Below are 18590 nucleotides of genomic sequence, written 5' to 3' on the forward strand. Positions count from 1 at the left end.
AAATTAGGTTTAGAAGAAATATTGATTGAACTGGGATAAGAAATAATATTGATTAATTAAAAAAATATTTGTTACTTGTTAAGAAAAAATTGTACTGTCGCTTGTATATAGTATCATATTTGACATTCATTTAATAATCACCTACTACCTGTCAAGTTTATTTAAATAATTTATAGCATCATCTAAAATGCACCGGTTTCTGTTATGCGGTACATGATATTCTGCGTTTTCAAAATAGGGTAACCATTCATATTATTTAATATAGTATCCGTAATACAATGTAAACAACATTGTTAAAAGTACAAGTCCTGCATTCAGAAGAAATGTAGTTAAGTAAAATCTTGAATATGCCCCTCTAAAAATATAGCCTTGTGAAGATCACCAAACATACTTTCCACCACTGTTGGTGTACAATGCACTTTTCTACAACTACAACTTAGTGTCAACACATAAGTTATAGTCTGACAACTGTGATACTAAGAGGTGTCCAGACTCCAGACTGTTGGAGGTTAGAGGTCATTGGAGGATATTTGACATTTTCAGTCATTCCCAGACAAAATGCATGTTAATCAATCTGGCAAAAATCTAAGCAGCATAAATCATGAATAATGACCCGCAGCCCACCACCCTTCTAAAGGAACCCTGGATTCAGTTTTAGTATGGTTTTCAAACCATTAAACCGCCACAGCTGTCTGTCATTGTAGGTAACCTCATAAATCACACCAGAGATGAGCCAAGCACCATCCTTTCAGCCGACAGCTCACAGTGGAGCTGCTACACAGCCAATGTCATGACAGGTTCACTCCTGGTGATTTGTCACAGATTGTGAAATGCAACGACTCTAAAGTAATAAAAAAGCACAAGACGTTTCCCCTGTTACTCTGCCAACGTTACCTGTCCACACATATTTAGATGCTTCATCATCGTGCTTGGCTGTCCTCCACACCTGTTTATTATATAGGATTATACTATGAAATAATCCTATGTGGCTCCACGTAAAACTTCAATACTAATCCTAGTCTTACATATAGATTTCCTTCTGTAGTCAGGTGGAGTGCATCAAAGTGCATCAAAGTGTTTAAATATTGCTTTAGAGTTTTTCAAATCTTATTTTTTGATGCTTTAAAACGAAAATTTTCACGAAAATTTTCACTTTTGGAAAAATATCACATTCTTCATCTTACAAAGAATTTGTAATTTGATACACAGAGTTTTAGTACTTGGGTCTGGTATGGCCAGTAGCTTATGGTGGCTATGGTTAAACTTTAGGTAGATGTTGCTGTTGGCTGATATTATCGAGTCCGTTCACTGATTCTGTGCTTGTGGTACAAGTTTTAGCATGAAACATTATCACTTGATTGTCGCTTATGGCCACACTGGCTGTCCTTTTAATATTTTATCCTTTCATATCTTATTGTCAATTTTATATTCATGACTTGACCTGCAGTACATCCTCTATCTTTCTCTATTATATTTTTCTACCTAAAAAAAATCCCAGTATGTAGCTTGGCTAATTTCATTTGTCCGTATATGTAATGTGACCCACTTCTGTCAGATAATTCTGCATTCTACTGAGGATATACCTTTTCTCCCACCACCAGGATATTGAATTCTGCGTTTGACAGCTAATCAGGGACTGGTGGCAAGCCTAGCCCAGGGACCAAGCCTGAGATAAGACGCTTACTTCCCAGCACCGCTTCACCTGTCAATAGAACATAAAGGATATGTAAACTTGAACTGACAGACTTTGAGGGGCAAATTGAACCAAGGCGTTATTCACAGATAAAACTTTTATTTATAAAACAGTTCCATAAGAATGGGGCATTCACATTCATTGGTATGCTAGCATTAAAGGCATGGTTAAGTTGAGCTGAGAAGGTAAAGAATATAGCAGTGGTTTGCCTTGTTATAGTACCTCATTAAGTACTTTATGCTATGGCAAACAACACATTTTACAAAAATATCAGCTGCATTTATTGCAAATTCCTGCCTTGTTTCTTACCTGTACAGTGTCAAGTATGTATTAGAATACATAAATGTTTCAAAGATAGAAGAGATTATATATACACAGGACACAAACATAAAGAGAAACATTGGGGTTTTGACATTATTGGAGTTTAAATCATTCAGTTAAGCAGCAAACCTCAAACACACTTACACATTCCAATGCACACCCTAGAACAGTCTTCAGGGAAAGATAAAATCCTGTAGGCTACATTAAAAATGAAGTGGACAAAATGTCAAGCTATACTGCATCTTTTTTATTTACTAATGGACCAAATCTTTAGCCAATGGTTCAAGCCATCACCCAAAACGTTACTTTGCTAAGATATACATAATCCAATCTATTAATAAATAAAAACAGCATTAATTACATTAAAACCTGTACAGATAAAAAATATTTCAAATATATAGGCAAACAGTGTACTTTAGTGCACAAAATACAGCAAAAAGGCTTAGCTGTGAAAGTTTTTGTCCATCCCGTTTATTTAGGCTGTCACTTCTTCACAGGAAGTCTGATTGGCCGCCATAGCTCTTTGGGTGGATCTTACTGGTGTGGCACATCTTTCACTCAGCGCCTCCTTTCATTTTTAATGATAATGCAATTTGTAAAAAGCAGTGACCTATACTGTTTGGTTCTGTGAAACCAAATACAAATGAATACTTTACCAAGCCTGAACTTATGACCTCCGTGTAAAAGCCTGCCGACAGCAAACTGTAGAACAACATGTAGCACAATATAGGCTAAACTTCTTTTGTCTCAGTATCCTGTGGCTCTATATGTACTGTGGACTTTCCTCCAATTTTAACTTTTGGGACTATGAGACCAAAGACATTCTTCCATGTCCTCATAGAAAAGGTCAAAAAGCAAATAAAAAATGCCAATCTGCATGAGCTGTCAGGGAAAGTCAGAGGGAATTCAATGGTTTGTGGGAAAGAGGCAAAGCCCAGAGAGCAGAGGAGATCATGGGAACGCATCAGTGCTTGGCCGATTCATTGCAGTCATTATTATTGGGACAATCACCTCGCTTCGCCTCCCTGGGGGGAGAAACTGGGTCTGTCAGCCAATAAGCTTCCATCAGAACAGATCATTTACACCTAACGTTTATCAGGCAGGTATGTGTCTTACGAAACAGACTTCCGCATTGAGGCACAGCTTCACAGCCACCCTGGTAGAGCCTGCAGTGAACCACAGGATGCCCCTCGTGTGACGCAGGGACTTTGGTCAGCGCCTTTCACCTTGATGACCATTAACTTGCAGACGTGATACAGTATAGTTCTGCTCTGTCCATCCAGCCCCTTATGAGGAGGTGGTATTTCCAGAGTCAGTGGCAGAGCCCTCAGCTGGGTCGTAGAAACAGTCTTCGTTCACTACAGAAGTCAGACTTTGGACACTGAACTCTCTCTCCAGCAATGTGTTGAGGTCCACTACCCCTGATGGGGAAGTGGCATCCGTCTGGCTGTCCAGTGACCTGCTGTGGATCTTCATGTTCAACAGTGCACCCTGGCTCCTCCTGAAACTGCTGGGTTTCCTCTTGACAGCACTGAAGTGTCCTCGCATCAGTTTGGGTTGGGTCTCTGGAGTGTCCCCGACTCCCTCAGGTTGAACACAGGGAGCACGTGCACATTTTGACACCGCATCCTCTGAGAGTTTAAGTTGGAGGAACTGAGCCTCAATGGCGCTAGTTGGGGAACTGCTGTCTCCGCTGTCCCTCCTTGTTCCCCCCTCGCTAAAGCCATCATCATCCTCATCACTTAAAATATCTGACTCTTTCACTGAAGAGGCGGAGCGGGGTTGCGAGATGGATCCAGGTGTCTGAGACCAGTTCGTCTGGACAGGCAGGTTATGCGAGTCAGAGGAGGTGCAAGGTGGAGGAGCCCCAGATAAGCTGTAGGTTCCACTGCTCAGGCTTCCCTCGTCTGAGTCTGGCCCCAGCTTGAGATTTCCAGCCTGGACCTCTCCAAGTGGCTGCTTGCACAACCAGGAAGCCCTGGAGGAACCTTGTAACAAATTAGGAGACAGCAGTCAGAAATACCACTCTTATCTGAGCACAACACTTGCACCTTAATTCCTTCCAGCATTTTATGACCTAAAAAGTAAGATAGGATCATCTCTAAAGCACAATACTAAGCATTACACAGTTGATGATGTTTAAAGCCAAATGACCTTAAAGGCGAGAATCACTCTGTGCCCTATATGGACATGTTTTATAGGAAACTTTCTCAAGAAGCAGTGCCTGGTACCAATACCAAGTGTCATTTGTAGATCTTTAATTTAAAGAAATATCTCCTCCATAAAACAAAAACTGATATTTTTTCTTACGAATGCTTGTTGAACGCTCACCTAGCCTGGCGGAGGAGGGCAGGGTGCTGCGCAGGGGGGCCAGTCGCTCCTTACAGCCCCTCTCCAAAGTGCCCTCATTTCTCATGTTCCTCCTCACGTTCTCCCTGAGGATGGAGCGGATCACCTTGATGACATTGACCTTGCTCTCCGGCACACTGGTGGGGTAGGACACAGCAGAGGTACCATAGTAACATGAGCACAGGGTGTGATAAACCTGATTTCGGAAGCATAGATTGAGGGGATTGGTGGAGAGCTCTATTGTGTCCCAAGTGAAATGGGTGATTTAATTCATTAGGAGCGATCCAAATTTCACAGTGTGTAGTGAGGATTACAAATTTGGTCACAGGCTTCACTCTCACCACTATCCCCATGGTTACAGTTTTATACTGTTGAATGACAACAGCAAACATAGGATCCATTGGAGGAAATGCCAAGCTGATAGCTAAACCCTATTGTATATGTATTTTGAACTGTGGACAAACTTGGGCTAACGTCCTCCTGTTTCCAGTCTTCATGCTAAGCTAAGCAGATGCAGATATGATTAGTATCATGAGGAAAACAGTAAAAAGATAACAAAATGTTGCACTATAAGGTATTTACTATGCTTCAGTCAAACTATTAAAAAAAGGTGACAGGTTTACCTTGATAACATTGGAACAAAAAGAAATCACTACATTGTAAGTAGGTTTGAAAAAAAGCTCAAAAGTAATTCCAGTCTATCACAACTTTGGGTCTTTTATTTTGTAGTATTGACCACCATTTCCATCAGTAATAACAACATTACGTTATAATGTTAAAACACTGCAACATTGCTCAAAAGAAAGCTGACGTGATGGTGCAAGCAGTCAGATGACAAGTTGTAAAAAGCTTAAGTTAGACTGTCTGTTATAAAAACCCATCACAGTTAACAGACCAGCTTTCTGGGTCAACTTGCCTGTGCAATGAGAGATTACTACCGAACATTATGAGCATGCTCACTTTGGTTTTGCCTCCAAAAAAAGTGGGTTAGATAATATGGCTGAACCATTGGGCTTGTTTCCAACCTGTATGACCACCTGACCATGTGTATTTATTGCCCTGTTGGATCATTTTGGCTACGTCGCTGTGTTCCCACATCTCAGTAATTACTTAGTGTTATCATAACCAACAGAAATGGTGGCCAAAACTGGTATGTGTAATGGATTAAGAAATGACTATGGAATCCATGAATGAATACCCAGATAAATCATCATTGATTCCACCTGCAAGTTTAATCTCTGACCTGCTACACAGCTGGAAGACCATCTCCGGTCTGCCTTCCAATTCAGACCTGGAGTGAATCAGCTCCCAAATGCAGCTGCTCTCTGTGCCTGGTCCTGGGAGAGCGAGGAAATAAAGGAGAGGCTTTTAATCACACAGTCCAAATATGGTTTATGGTTTCAGAAGGCGATAAGGAGGGAGGGGGCTGAATAGAAATGCCAGAGGAGGTGTGTGTGTAGGCAAGGAGAATGAGCTTAGGGGAGAGTGTGGGGAAATACGAAGTGGGAGAAAGAACAAAAAGATTTAGCGGATGTACTTTGTGAGTGATTTAGTGGGGGATAATGTGGCGGTGTGCTGGCCTCTTACCTCCAGTATTTCCCAATCTGACCTGCAGTGCAGAGAGGGGGATGAGCCAACGGAACTTAAAGGGGTCCGTATCTCCGTGAGAAAGTGCTAAACGAGAGTTGGCCTGGTCATCACAGAGAGTGCCGCACAGGAGGAAAAAGAAAAATGCTATGTTTCACACCAAAGACACCATTTGTGGCATGCGAGAGTAAATGAGTGCAGCAGACACAATGCTTACCATTTTCTTCTTCAGCTTGTTGTTTTCCCTGTAGACCAATATCACCGCTTTCTTGAACACTGGTGAGAGAGAGAGAGAGAGAGAGAACACATCGGTGTCTTAGTTTTGACTGAGAATGCCTCTTGGGGAAAACTGACTGAAGGAGTGCAACCCACAGAAGCATTTTAGATGCCAGCTTGAAGCCTTAAAGCATATATCAGCGCTACCACTACAGATATTGAAATTCACTGAGATCTGTTTGAGTTCTACAGCAGATATGATTCTGTGCGGCTGTACATCAAACCCAAAACACTTGATTACACTTTTAACTGAAAACATGCACGGATGACATCATAAAATGCATCCAATATTAAAAATTGTATTTGGTTGTTGGTCCCCAAAGCCTTTGAGATGAGACAGTAAGATGAATTAGATTGGAATAGCAACCAACACATTGGTTGCCAGAAGTTTTAGGTGTCTGGCAAGGTGTTGGTAGGGAAATGTTAGGGACTCATTTTCCCAGAAGACAACAGCAATCGTGGCAGTGTGTAGACTCACCAAACACGGTCATTTCGGGGTCTTTTCTCATTCGGCCCAACGATGGATGTGGGTTGAGCCAGACCACTGAGGAATGCATGAGAAACTCTCCCATAGAGATCTCTGTGACCTGAGAGACGCACACAGGAGTCGGTTTAAAAGAGCGGGGGCAGAGGGAGAACAACAACAAGCCAGACTTTTCACTGCTGTGTGAGATACATACTAACTATCCATGTCTATAACTGTTGTGTTTGCACATGGGGTGAAAGCTGATTTTCAAGCAAACCCTGTATCTGGTTTTCATAGTTTTGGATAGCAGTTTTAAAATACATTGAACACATACAGCACCCTAGACAACATTATTTAGCATTCACTTTGAGTATTTATACTGAAGTGGTTACCAACTAAATATTCCATCAGTTTATAAATGTATTCAGTCCCTCAAGGCAATGCACAGAAGATGGCATAAACAACATAAGCTAAACTGCTTCACTCTGATGTACTGATAGTTAACTGGATTAACGTTTGTCCAGTAAAACTCTGATATCAATGTACAGCTGTTGCAAGGGCAACTTTAAATATATTTACTATACTTGATGATTATAAATCTGATTCTGAAATGTGCATTTACCTCTTTCTCGTGGCCAGTCTGCTCAGCAACGAGCTGATCAAACACGGAGCCGTAATCCTCATAGATCTTCTGCATCTCATTGATGTGGCTGGCTACCTTTTCCATGGCTTTCAGAGCCTCTGCAGGAAAGAGAACAGAATGGTTTGTTATTACAGTAGCACATTTTATTTGCTCATTGTGTATGGGGGGGGGGGATGCTTGTTCTTGTGTGCCAAGATCCATCACTTAATGTTCCCATGCATGATAGCATGACGCAGAAGTGTGAACATAGTCTATATTTTTAGCACATCCTCCCCGTGTGTGAGTGTGCATGTGTGTCTGTAAATGCACACGTATCTGTCTCCCTACCAGTGAGGTGGTAGTGCTCCTCGCTGTCAACGTCAGTGAGGGAGACCAGCTCCCTGAGCAGCAGGGGGTACTTGAGTACCCTCTGCACTGGTTTAATCAGGTAGGACTCCAGGGTGGATGAGTGCTGCTTGGTGGGGTTCCTCGCATCCAGGAATTCCTTAAAGGCCTGATCCGTCTTAGCTGAAAAACAAACACACATACTGAATTAATATAAATATTTCAGCGGTTTGATATATTTGTTTTTGGTGTTTGTGTTTCCTGATGTCCTCATGCATACACAGTGAGAGAGATGTGACACACACACACACACACACACACACACACACAGCTGTCGTTGGCCAGCGCAGAATCATGGTGCAATAAGCTGTCTCCAGCAGGGGGTAGTGTAGGCTTCTCCTCAACATACCATGACCACTGCAGTATAAAAGTGTAAACATCTGCTAATGCACCCATTACATTCAGCACACCACTTCTGAGTATAAATTGTAGAGCGTTTTCACAAAAGTGAAAAATCTAGAAGAACCTTGATGAGTTACTTAATATTAAAGCTGTCTTATTTACCACACGGTGAAAATGATGAAGTTGGGACTCCTTAGATTTGACTGAAGCCAACAGTGTGAAATGGCAGGTAAAATACAGAAGGAGCCTTCTGTAAAGGTGATGACATTTTCCCTGAGCAGTATGCTTTCACGACGTGTACAGAGGGGGGCCATTAAACTATTAATTATAGCATTCCCAGCCACAGAGGCAGCCGCGCAGACACCTCCCAGAGTAATTGGCAGGCAATTAACGAGTCGACAAATAAACAGAGAAACTAAGGCAACCCGGGGCCCTTGGTATGATGGGAGAGGGAGGGGGGGTAATGAAGATGGCAGAGAAGGGCATATAATTACTTAAAGGGTCCCACAGATTTCTTCTCTGTGTCCTTGGATCAGCTGGTTATGACCAGGCTGCGCTGGGTGTTCTGTGTACTCAGTGTGTGCACTGTGCAACCATCACCTCGTTGTAATTGTACTGCATGTTGTTCTTATATTAGTTTATGTGCACCAACAATAACACTGTGTACACCCCACCACTTAAAGCTTGGGTTTAAGAATAGGCTGTATGAAGCCTTTAAGTAGAGTGAATCTGGCATTTTTTCCCCACAGTCAAGCATTTGGAGCCATTTAGTGCCGAGTTGGCACTGCCCACAGACCGTAGGACTTTACAGTAATCACCATGCCAAGATCTCAGATGTTTTTCGAAAAGGATCATTTTTGACCACATATATTTACATTATGTCCATTATTATTATTATTTAAAAAAGGGATTTGAGACCAATTGCAGGGTCCGATCTTTGATGGGTAGTGATTAGGTTTAGGAGGGTAGAAATATCCTGATGGTTGCATAATATACCATTAACCATCTTTCAAAATATTTAACACTGCAGAAAACAATTTCATGCAGCAGTGTTGCTTTGATAACAAATTTACCACACTTTTTTCTCCTCTAGGTAATTCTGACTTTTCTGCGTGTTTTCTCCTAATCCTATTAAATATCCATCCTGCTGCTTACTTCGAGGACTATCCCATGCAATTCTAGTAATGGGGCAGATTTAAGCAGCACGAGGAGGGTTTGCCCCTCCCCCCACCCATATCCGCAAAGAAGCCAATCTTACATTTCCCTCTGTACTGGGCAGAGTTCCCAAATAGTAGCAGAAAGGCCGGGGTCTTAGCAGGGATAAATCAACTTTAAAAGTTCTACTCTGTCACATGCTGAGGGCAGACGCGAGGAATTATTAGCTACTCAGGTTGTCAGGGCCCCATATCTGCCGTTAGTGGACAAGGTTATCCAAAGTCTGTGTATTAATAATGTATTTATTTAAACTTCATCTGCTTGTAAAACAGGGAATAGCTTTGAATGTTTAGAAACTGTAAATAACAAATTGAAAAGGTTTTTTTGCTTCTCCCAACTATATTTTCTGTGTGTGTCAGGGCACAGTAAACTGAAGAGGAATCACTCACCTCACATTCATCCGATGTCTCCACTCTGGGACATTTACTTTCGTACATAATTGATTTGTTTCCCAAGAGAGGAGGCCAAACCTTCAACGGTGAGTGCCGTGAGGTGTCTCTGATGCAACATAGGTGCAAGGAAGCTGACTTCAGCGGGGGCATGGGACACTTTGGATTAGTGTTATTATATGCACCTTCTCAGCCAGTAGGAGTGTGTTTATGCCGCCATTTTTTCTTCATGTGTTTAGGTGTGTGTCGTACGTTTGGTCAACATAGGCTGTTCTTAAATGTGCTTTATAAATATGTAAATTTGATTTGACTCGTACCTCTCTCCAGGACCTTCTGGACCTTAATGTGGTTGGCACAGAAGCCACTGTAGAGCTTGAAGTGGTCAGCATAGTAGAGGAAGGAACCCCCAAGAGAAAACAGCAGCTTCTGTAAACAGAGAGGGTGTAACAGAAAAACAAAGGCAGGGGCTGAGTGTCACACACAGATGGAGAGAGAGAGTGCTGCTACACAAAGCCAAATGTCTACAGAGAGAGAGAGGATGAAAGAGTGCGAACATGTGAAAGCGTGACCGGACCACCCTGTTCCCCCTCCTCTCTTGGGAGACTATCCTGTCCTCTCCCTCTCGCCTAACCCTCTTGAGCACACAAGCTTTCAGCAACTCACAATCCAACCAGTGAACCGCCGCCTCGATCAATAGACCCCACACCTTCAAGCCTATAAATCAGCCGGTGATGCTCCTGTCACACCGCCTCAATTATTTATAAACCTCAGGATCTCAAAGATCATGCCTTTCTTTCGGAATAGTTGCTAACATCACCTGGTTTGACCATAATGTTGTTCTGTATACTTACTCTCTTGGAATGTGCACTGAATCTTGGGACATTTAATCGATAAAGTGGTGTGATATGTTCCTCTGTCTGTGCATCTCACCTTGAACTGAGAGGGGGTCTCCAGGGTGCTGAAGTCAGGCGAGGAGGCGATCCTCTCCTCCAGGGTCTGAAGGAAGACCCTCTGGAAGTCCAACATCTCTGGCAGGCTGCCAAACAGACTCTCCATCTGAGGAGGAGAGCAGGGGGCAGAGTATATTAGATAGAAAAGTGGGGAAGAAAGGAGAGGTAGTGTGGAATTGTGGGAAGGTGATATATGAGAAGAAAATGGAAGAAAATGGAGAAAGGAGTGGGAGGGGGAGAAGGGAGAGAGTGAAGGAATATGAGGCTACAAGAAAAAAAAGAGCCAAGATAGCTTGTAATTCATAACAGTCAGTCAGACAGGCACCCTGGAGTGTTATAAAACCTCCACTCTGATGGTTCCATCTCTGACAAAGGCACTTCGGGTAAGCTATGCTTCACGTAAAAATGTCTGATGTCTAATACACCCTCTCCGACACACATACCCAGAGTCAACACATCCCTTCATTAAAAGCTGTTCGGGGGGCTAACGTGCCCTTGTCCGTTTTGTGTCTGGACACGTCCCATTGTCCCATAATGGCCTTTTAATTTGCCCCAGTGCTCAGTGGCCTATCGACTGGCGTGTCTTGGGAGAGACGTCCTGTGTTTGAGGTCACGCCTGGCATCAGCGCTGCACACAGGGCTGGAAACTGCAGTGCTGAGGTCATTAGCATGCTGCAGCTACTACTTTACGTTGTGACAGCAACACACAATGACAGTTTAATTGAAGGTGTTTTTTTGTTTTTTTAAAATGGAGAAAACCCCCATTTTCTTAATGAAAAATGTGCACTAAAATCAGGGGACAGCTATACTGTGGTGTGTGAATCTGAAGTGAGTGCTTATTGGGTGGGTTTACTCTTAAGCGAGCTTTTACTGGTGTGTCTCTGTGGTATGCTAGAAGGTCAGTGTAAGAGGAATGCTAATTTGTCCTCCAGCCAGTCACAGCGGTAATGAGGGAGATGTGGCCTAGCAGAGTTCATCGGTGTCACCTCTGGGTAATAAACACTCTATGAATTCGACGCCCTGTATAGCCTCAGCACCTCCCCAGGAACACGCCCCTGGACCCTACAGCTCTCGTCGTGTTTCCACACACTCGCCACCTACCTCGTCCTGTGTGAGGAAGGTTTCATTCTGCAGGGGTTTCAGGTAGATCTCGAACAAACAGGCCAGGTCCTGCACACAAGAAATCCAGAAGGTCAGTGACAAGGAATCAAACAGCAATTGTAAATATTATTCTGTAACCTGTCTGTCCTTTAAAATCCCTTTCATCATCTTGATCACTACTCATTTCTCCCTTTATAACCTCCAACTGTGTCCCTCCCACATTCCCCCCTCTTCTCCCTCCATCTCCCCCCACTACTTTAATGTCGCTGTAGCTTGTCTTTGTATCAGTGGGGATATTCTCATTAGGTTGATTTATGAGCTTCCTCCTCCTCGACCCCTCCCCTAGCCGCCTCACTCGCTAGTGGTGCATGGATACGGGACGAGCAGGCCTGCATCAAGGCACTCTGGAAAGACAATCTCCTCCCTCAATTATAAACCAACATCAGGCTGAAGAAGCGGAGTGCACAGGGAAAGGGACTTGACATGAAAAATTTGGAGATTAAGAGGGGAAGGGGGAAAAGGCCAGCCATGACAAGTGTTGCAGAGTCGAGAAGATCATGAATGCGGCTCTTTAATGTGCGTCAGGGAGGAAAAGGTCGTCTTGGAGAATATTAGAGCAGCAAAATTATTGGGCAGGAGGAAGATGAATACAACTAGACAGGAGGAGGAGGGAAGGAAGAGCTTTTTATGTCCCACTCCTAAGCATAACATCTTATAGTAATAAAGAAAAGTTAAGGATTTTGGGAAACACACTTATTCGCTTTCTTGCTTAGAGTCAGATGAGAAGATTGATATCACTAATATCTGTATAGTAAATATGTAGTTGGAACCAGCAGCTGGATCTACCAGCACCAGTGTGACTCACTAACTGGAACGTTATTTCCCTCTCTTTTTTAAATTTGTACAAATAAAAAATTTATGTAGTCTGAACTGCTCCCGGCCAAGAAATAGTCAGGGCACAACCACCCATAAAACCAGAACTTGTCATTTTTTTTATACTTCACTTGTGATAGGCAGATTTAATTACCACAGGGCAAAACCAGGCTAGCTGTTTCCCCATTTCCAGTCTTTATGCTAAGCTAAGCTTAGCTGCTGTCTTCATATTTACCGTACAGACATGTCAACATGTCACTAATGACAAGAGTCAAAAAAGTATATAATTTTTATAACGGAGCAGTAAAAAAATAGGACAGTGCAACAGATTTCTAAATATTTAGAAAGTACAAGTTTAAGACAGCAGTCGAAGCTTTGTGGTCTCACCTTCACATAGGATTTCTCTGTGTCCACCAGCTCCTGGATCACCTTGCGTAACCTTTCGGTGGCACTCATATGCTTGGGGCAAGGTCTGAGTAGGGTGGCCTCTCCCGTGGGACCCCCTCCCTGCCTAACTGGGGGTTCCTTGGTGTCGTCCATCAGACCCCCAGGGCCCGAGCCTGTCCCTTCCTGGAAGGACTGGTAGAGTGTGCACACTGTGTCCACGCTCTGTAGGGGGCGACAGAGAGAGGGGGGGGTATTTAGGTTAGGCAGTTCAGGGATTATAACAGCCAGCTGGATAAAACGAGGATCACACTTATAATAAGAAACAACACAGCATGCATGCACACAGGCATGTATCTGCACAGAAACATATTGTCAAGGATTTATTAAAATGAAAAATCTAACACACTTACCTCATTTAACTATTCAACACTAATGATTTGAGATCCATAGCTGTATTCAATAATGATGTATATAATTCTACACTACATGTCCAGTGATTCCCCTGGGTATAAAAAGATTGCTATGGAGATTTAGTTATGCACTCTATGCTAATTGGCTTTGCATCAAAGACTCTACAGCGCATCTGAAAGACTCCCAGCAGATATCATTATATCACATTACATTATTCTTCTAAATCCATAACAGACAGTTATGCAGGTTTGTGTCACATCGATTCCGGAAAAGTTGACATCCTAGGAGATCCCAAGTGGTGATGTATTAGTTTGTATAGGAGGGAGTGGGGGAGGGGGGTTAGAAGCATCTCATTTTATACCTGCTCATTCACAAAAAGTTAAATGTTCCTCCAGCCTGTTTTAGACTTCTTTGATAGGCGGAACCCCATGAAGCACTCAGCGTCATACCATTTACAGAGGTGTTCAACTAAACAGATAATGCACATTACTTTTTATTGGACTGTATTGCCTGGGGTAGGCAAATTAACATCAGCCGTAGGCACCATACTGCGAAGTCTTGCCTGTGGCGGGTAGGATTTTGTAGTCTGTGGCAGAAAATGAACCATTATCAAGCCCTCTGTTCTATTCCCTGGGACATAAAAAAGAAGCAGTGAGGGGAAAAACCTCTCCCTTCTCTCTATATTACACGGTGGTTGCCACTGTATGGAATAAGCTTTTTAAGCACTACAGTTAATGTATGTACACTTTATCAGAATCTATCCTAATTTCTTATCCGACAAGCTACTCAAGCACAACACTTCATCAACTGCACCAAGCTTTGCTAGACTGTAGTGCGCAAGCCATCAATTGTGAACTGTGTTTTATGCTAAAAATGGCCGCATGATGACCAGTCCTCCTTATTCCAGCATTATAATCGGTGGCCAGGCACTAGAATCAGCAGAGGATGGTAAGTGCCAGTAACAGCAGGTTCCAATCTGCTGCACAGCTACACAGCACAGTGGGACGGCCAAAATGCCAGGCAAAACTGTGTGTGCGCGCGCATGTGTGCGTGTGTGTGTGTTGGTATTTAAAATATCGCATGAGCAAGCATTCAAGTGCAGCTCGCTACTGAAGACTGTGCAGCAACACACATGGATCGATATAGCCTTCATTCTGACACTGCAGGCATCAATACGCACACATATACACACTTCCCAAGATGTGTGTGCGCAAGCTTGTCGTTCAGCTCTGAAACTGGTGTGAGCTACCATCCATACCACCCACACTCCTGACCCCCCACACCCCCACACTCCCAGGGAGCCCACAGACAATCAAGCCTTCCATTAAGCCTGCGACTCATCAGCTAGCTCATTATAGCATGGTCACTCCAGAGACTGCCCTCCAATGCTACAATACAGAGCCTGCTGAAGACTGTGTGAGAATGACAGATGGAAAGAAAGGGAAAAGAAAGACAGAGAGCAGGGGAAAACGCCTCTATGTATGTCTGGGCTAAGATTCTTTCAAGTGATCCACCACCTGCAACAGTGCTTCACTCTAGAGCTCTTTGAATGCGGGATGGTAATTATGAGGGGACTTAATGTCTCCCTCTGCACTGGTGGAGGGACCAATGTTCTGATTGGAGAGCACAACACACACACATATACTGCAAATGGACATACACACCAACTGTGCTGACAATAAACCTGATGCTCCAACTGTGATGGTCAAAACAAGTCTACAACCATACGAGCAGATCAGTGAGACAGGCATAGCAGTACTTTGAACTAAATGCTAACGTCAGCATGCTAACAAGCTCACAATGATGATTCTAACATGCTGATGTTTAGCAGGTGTAATGCTTTTCGATGTTCACCATTTTAGTTTAGCGTGTTAGCATGCTAACATTGGCCAATTAGCACTAAACACAAAGTAGAGTGGACGCTAATGGGGATGTCATTAGTTCTGCAGGTATTTGGTCATTTGCTTTACGTAATTCATCCTGAGGGGGGGATGAACGTCAACATTTCATAACAATATATGAGGTATGTAGCGGGCAGACCAATATTTTAGCCATGGCGCTGGAATGGCTATTATGCTTATAATTGAGTTGAAGGTTTATTTAGTATAAAAGTGCTACTTTCTCTGGTTGGAGTACATAATATATATTACAATCATGCACTTCAACGTCTGAGCTGATCAGCTCCAGCCCCCTGCGACCCTGCAAAATGTAAGCCGTTGTAGATAATGGATGGATGGATGGAGGTATGTCAACATTCATGTAAAAAGTAAACACTTCTCCTCAAGGAATTTATAAGTAACCTTAGAATATAACCCATGTAAGTACAGCTACCAACACACACTATCCCGTTAAAGATTACAAAATAAACTTCAGACACTGATGACACTGCCACACACAGTGCCAGTCAGCCTTCATTCACTGATACACACTGTGGGAAACCATACATATTGCGCCAGGCGGGCGGACAGGGGGAGATTGCCTGAAGGAAACACAGAGGTTGAAGGATATCAGAGTGACATGTTCATCAAATAGTTCACTGGAAGCTCCAGACAGGGGAGAGCAGCCTTGTGGAGACAGATAACACGCATATCTGCTGTTTATTTCAGCTACAAGCGTCCAGAGGAAAGGGTGAGGCCTGCCTGGGTCTCTAGAAACATGTGTGTGGACCCGGTAGCACACACTGCCACTCAAGTGCCGAGTTAATTCTCATCACACCCACACACTGGAAGGATATGGGCTCATGTTCGTCTCTCACACACACAAATGAGATGATTGAGGAGTCACTGAGCTTGTGGGAAAAAAAGAACCTATATGCTTGATTGGACGTTTGGGAACATGTGCACATGGAAACACACTTTTACCTCTGAGTAAAAAGTAAGTATGATTTTCATCAACACTAAATGGCAGACACCTGCATTGGAGTGTGACAAGAAGAGGTGGGCAGAAAGAAAGAGGGGGGAGGGGGTTGCTACACACTGTCATGACTCAGGAATTGCAATTGCCTCACAACAATCCCACCAACACAGCCTGACAGCTAGCCCAAATAACCAATTAAGAGCTGAGGATGGGAGCCAGCAGAGGCGAGAGAAAAGACCGGGAGTGCCAGGAAAGACAAGTGGATAAGACAGTGGTGATGTGTACCCCAATTCAGGCATTCTTGCTGACAGCTCTGGATCATGTTTCTACCTCTACTCTCCATGTGTGCCCTTTAGTTAATTTAGAAAAGAGGTCTTTGTCGACCTGCAGGCAAAAAAAAAAAAATAAAGTGAAAGGCTGTTGTGGTTTTTTGTCTCTATCTACTCGATCACCGTCTGACAGCGTCCGGCAACATTTTCTTTTCATATTTAGTCAACTGCCATACACAGAAATGCTGCACCCCTTAAGTCAAGTGGAATTCAATTTTATAAATCCAGTCACATTTTCATTCCAAACTGGCAAAAGAAATTCCCATGACACACATGCTAAACCTATGTGGCAGCCTTCTCCTCACTGAAATTAAACCACATCTATATCAATATTAATCCAAAAAGCCTTTATTGTACCCACTCACTTTCAGGAGCAGTGATACTCAAAAATACAGCAGAGTGCTCATGACTTTCGTCTCTTTTAATGAGGACCCTACATTAAAACTGCATCAAATATTACAATATAAACAGTTTTAAACTCTAAATATTCACTTGCTCTCCCAATCCTCTGCTCACCATGAAGAGCAGTCTGTAGAGCAGCCTCCATGCTGCTGTGGCCTGCCGCTGGGTCCTTCGGGCCAGCGAGCAGCCCTTCCGACGCAGCCTTCCTCCCCTGGATGCTGGCATGACGGCTCCGGCAATGGTGTGTGGTTATACAACTTGGCCAAACTGATTAGCTGGCTTGAGATCTCTTTCTTCTCCCCTCGTCAACTTTTTCTCACCTCTCCTCTTCCTTCCCTGCTTTCTCTACAGTGTCCACTGCTGCCTGTCTCCCTGCTAGGCCCAGGTCAGAAGCCTCAGTCTTGAGTACTCCTATGCCTCTAAGGCAGAGTGGGCTTTGATGGGGATCGAGTCATTGATCCCGAGTCCTGCCGTTCTGTGAGCGTAGTCAGAGAAAAAGTGCTTGCTGACGGCTTTTTTTTGCATATCTATCAGTAGTGGACGGTGTGGCCACTTGGCTTGAGCAAACAGAGGGGAGCTCTTCCCCTGGCAACTAATTCCTATCTCACTGTCCGTCTCTTTCCATCAGCACTGGTCTTCCTAGATCTCTGCTTTCACATCCTGCCATCAATCCTACTTCCCTCTGTCCATTTGCCTCCAGATATCCCCATTCCTCCTTCCTCTTCCTCTGGTTCTTCCCCTCCTTTTCGGCTCCATGTGACCTCGGTGTAATTTCCAGAGAGCTGAATTGAGAGGCTGGGGGCTGTATCAGTGTCCAGTCTCTCAATAGCAGCAGTACAATGCAGACTGTTCTGGCTTGTTACCTCCACACACAGTGGAATGGCTGACTCAAAACTGGGAGGCTCTGAGCCGGTGGGGGTAGCAGAGCAGGAATGTTAACTATGGCCTCGCATACGAATAAAGCGCAACATGTATTGCTCAATGCTCAGGTTACTTTCATGTGGCATAAATAAAAGGATGAAAGCTCTGTCCATTTCCAAACTGGCTTGATCATAACCAAATTTTACAAGCACTGTGCGGGAAGACAATAATTAAAGGGATAATGATTCGGCTGACAGGAGAATGGTTTCTTTCTTGTTTTATATCTAATAAGAAGACAATGCAGTGTCAAGGTGCATGTCAAGGTTCCTTCTACTGTTCCTCTAATTCCCCTCCAAAACTCTAGGAGCTGACAGTAGGGAATTTCATATTTAGTATTTTTGGGGGCATTTTATGTCTTTATTGGAGATACAGTAGATAATTGACAGGAAACAGGAGGAAAGAGAGAATGGGAGTGAAATACGCACTTTCTTTGAGGCATACTGACGCCTCCATGCTCATGATCCTTACTGTTGGCTGTTATCACATGCACTTCCAGTACCATGCTGGTTTTCATCCCCCGTATTTGCCACATGCAAACACAAAATATTATTCAGTGTAGTGTGTGTCATATTCCAAACTGATGGGTGTAAACACACATAACAATACACAGCCCAGCTCTGTTAAACTAGGCAGTTGCAGAGATAAACACTAAAACACGGTCTCAGTCTCCCTTTAACGCTCCAATGGAGTCATTA

At 43.4% G+C, this 18590-nt stretch overlaps 1 protein-coding gene across 1 annotated transcript in view; it reads right to left on the reverse strand.

The window, feature by feature from the left end:
• Positions 1 to 1772: 1772 nt before the first annotated feature.
• Positions 1773 to 18590, reverse strand: part of tiam2a (TIAM Rac1 associated GEF 2a) — a 47461-nt gene continuing 30643 nt past the window's right edge. The window contains 12 exon segments of the mRNA XM_038728785.1: positions 1773 to 4002; positions 4346 to 4500; positions 5607 to 5700; positions 5951 to 6053; positions 6168 to 6226; positions 6705 to 6813; positions 7315 to 7433; positions 7663 to 7842; positions 9983 to 10091; positions 10596 to 10721; positions 11717 to 11785; positions 12977 to 13198. Coding sequence (XP_038584713.1) covers positions 3302 to 4002; positions 4346 to 4500; positions 5607 to 5700; positions 5951 to 6053; positions 6168 to 6226; positions 6705 to 6813; positions 7315 to 7433; positions 7663 to 7842; positions 9983 to 10091; positions 10596 to 10721; positions 11717 to 11785; positions 12977 to 13198 — 2046 coding nt within the window. The 3' untranslated portion in view covers positions 1773 to 3301.

This window comes from Micropterus salmoides, unplaced genomic scaffold (assembly GCF_014851395.1).
Source record: "Micropterus salmoides isolate LMB-PRFRI ecotype aquatic unplaced genomic scaffold, ASM1485139v1 Ms_hic_scaffold_19, whole genome shotgun sequence".
NCBI classification, from domain to species: Eukaryota; Metazoa; Chordata; class Actinopteri; order Centrarchiformes; family Centrarchidae; genus Micropterus; species Micropterus salmoides.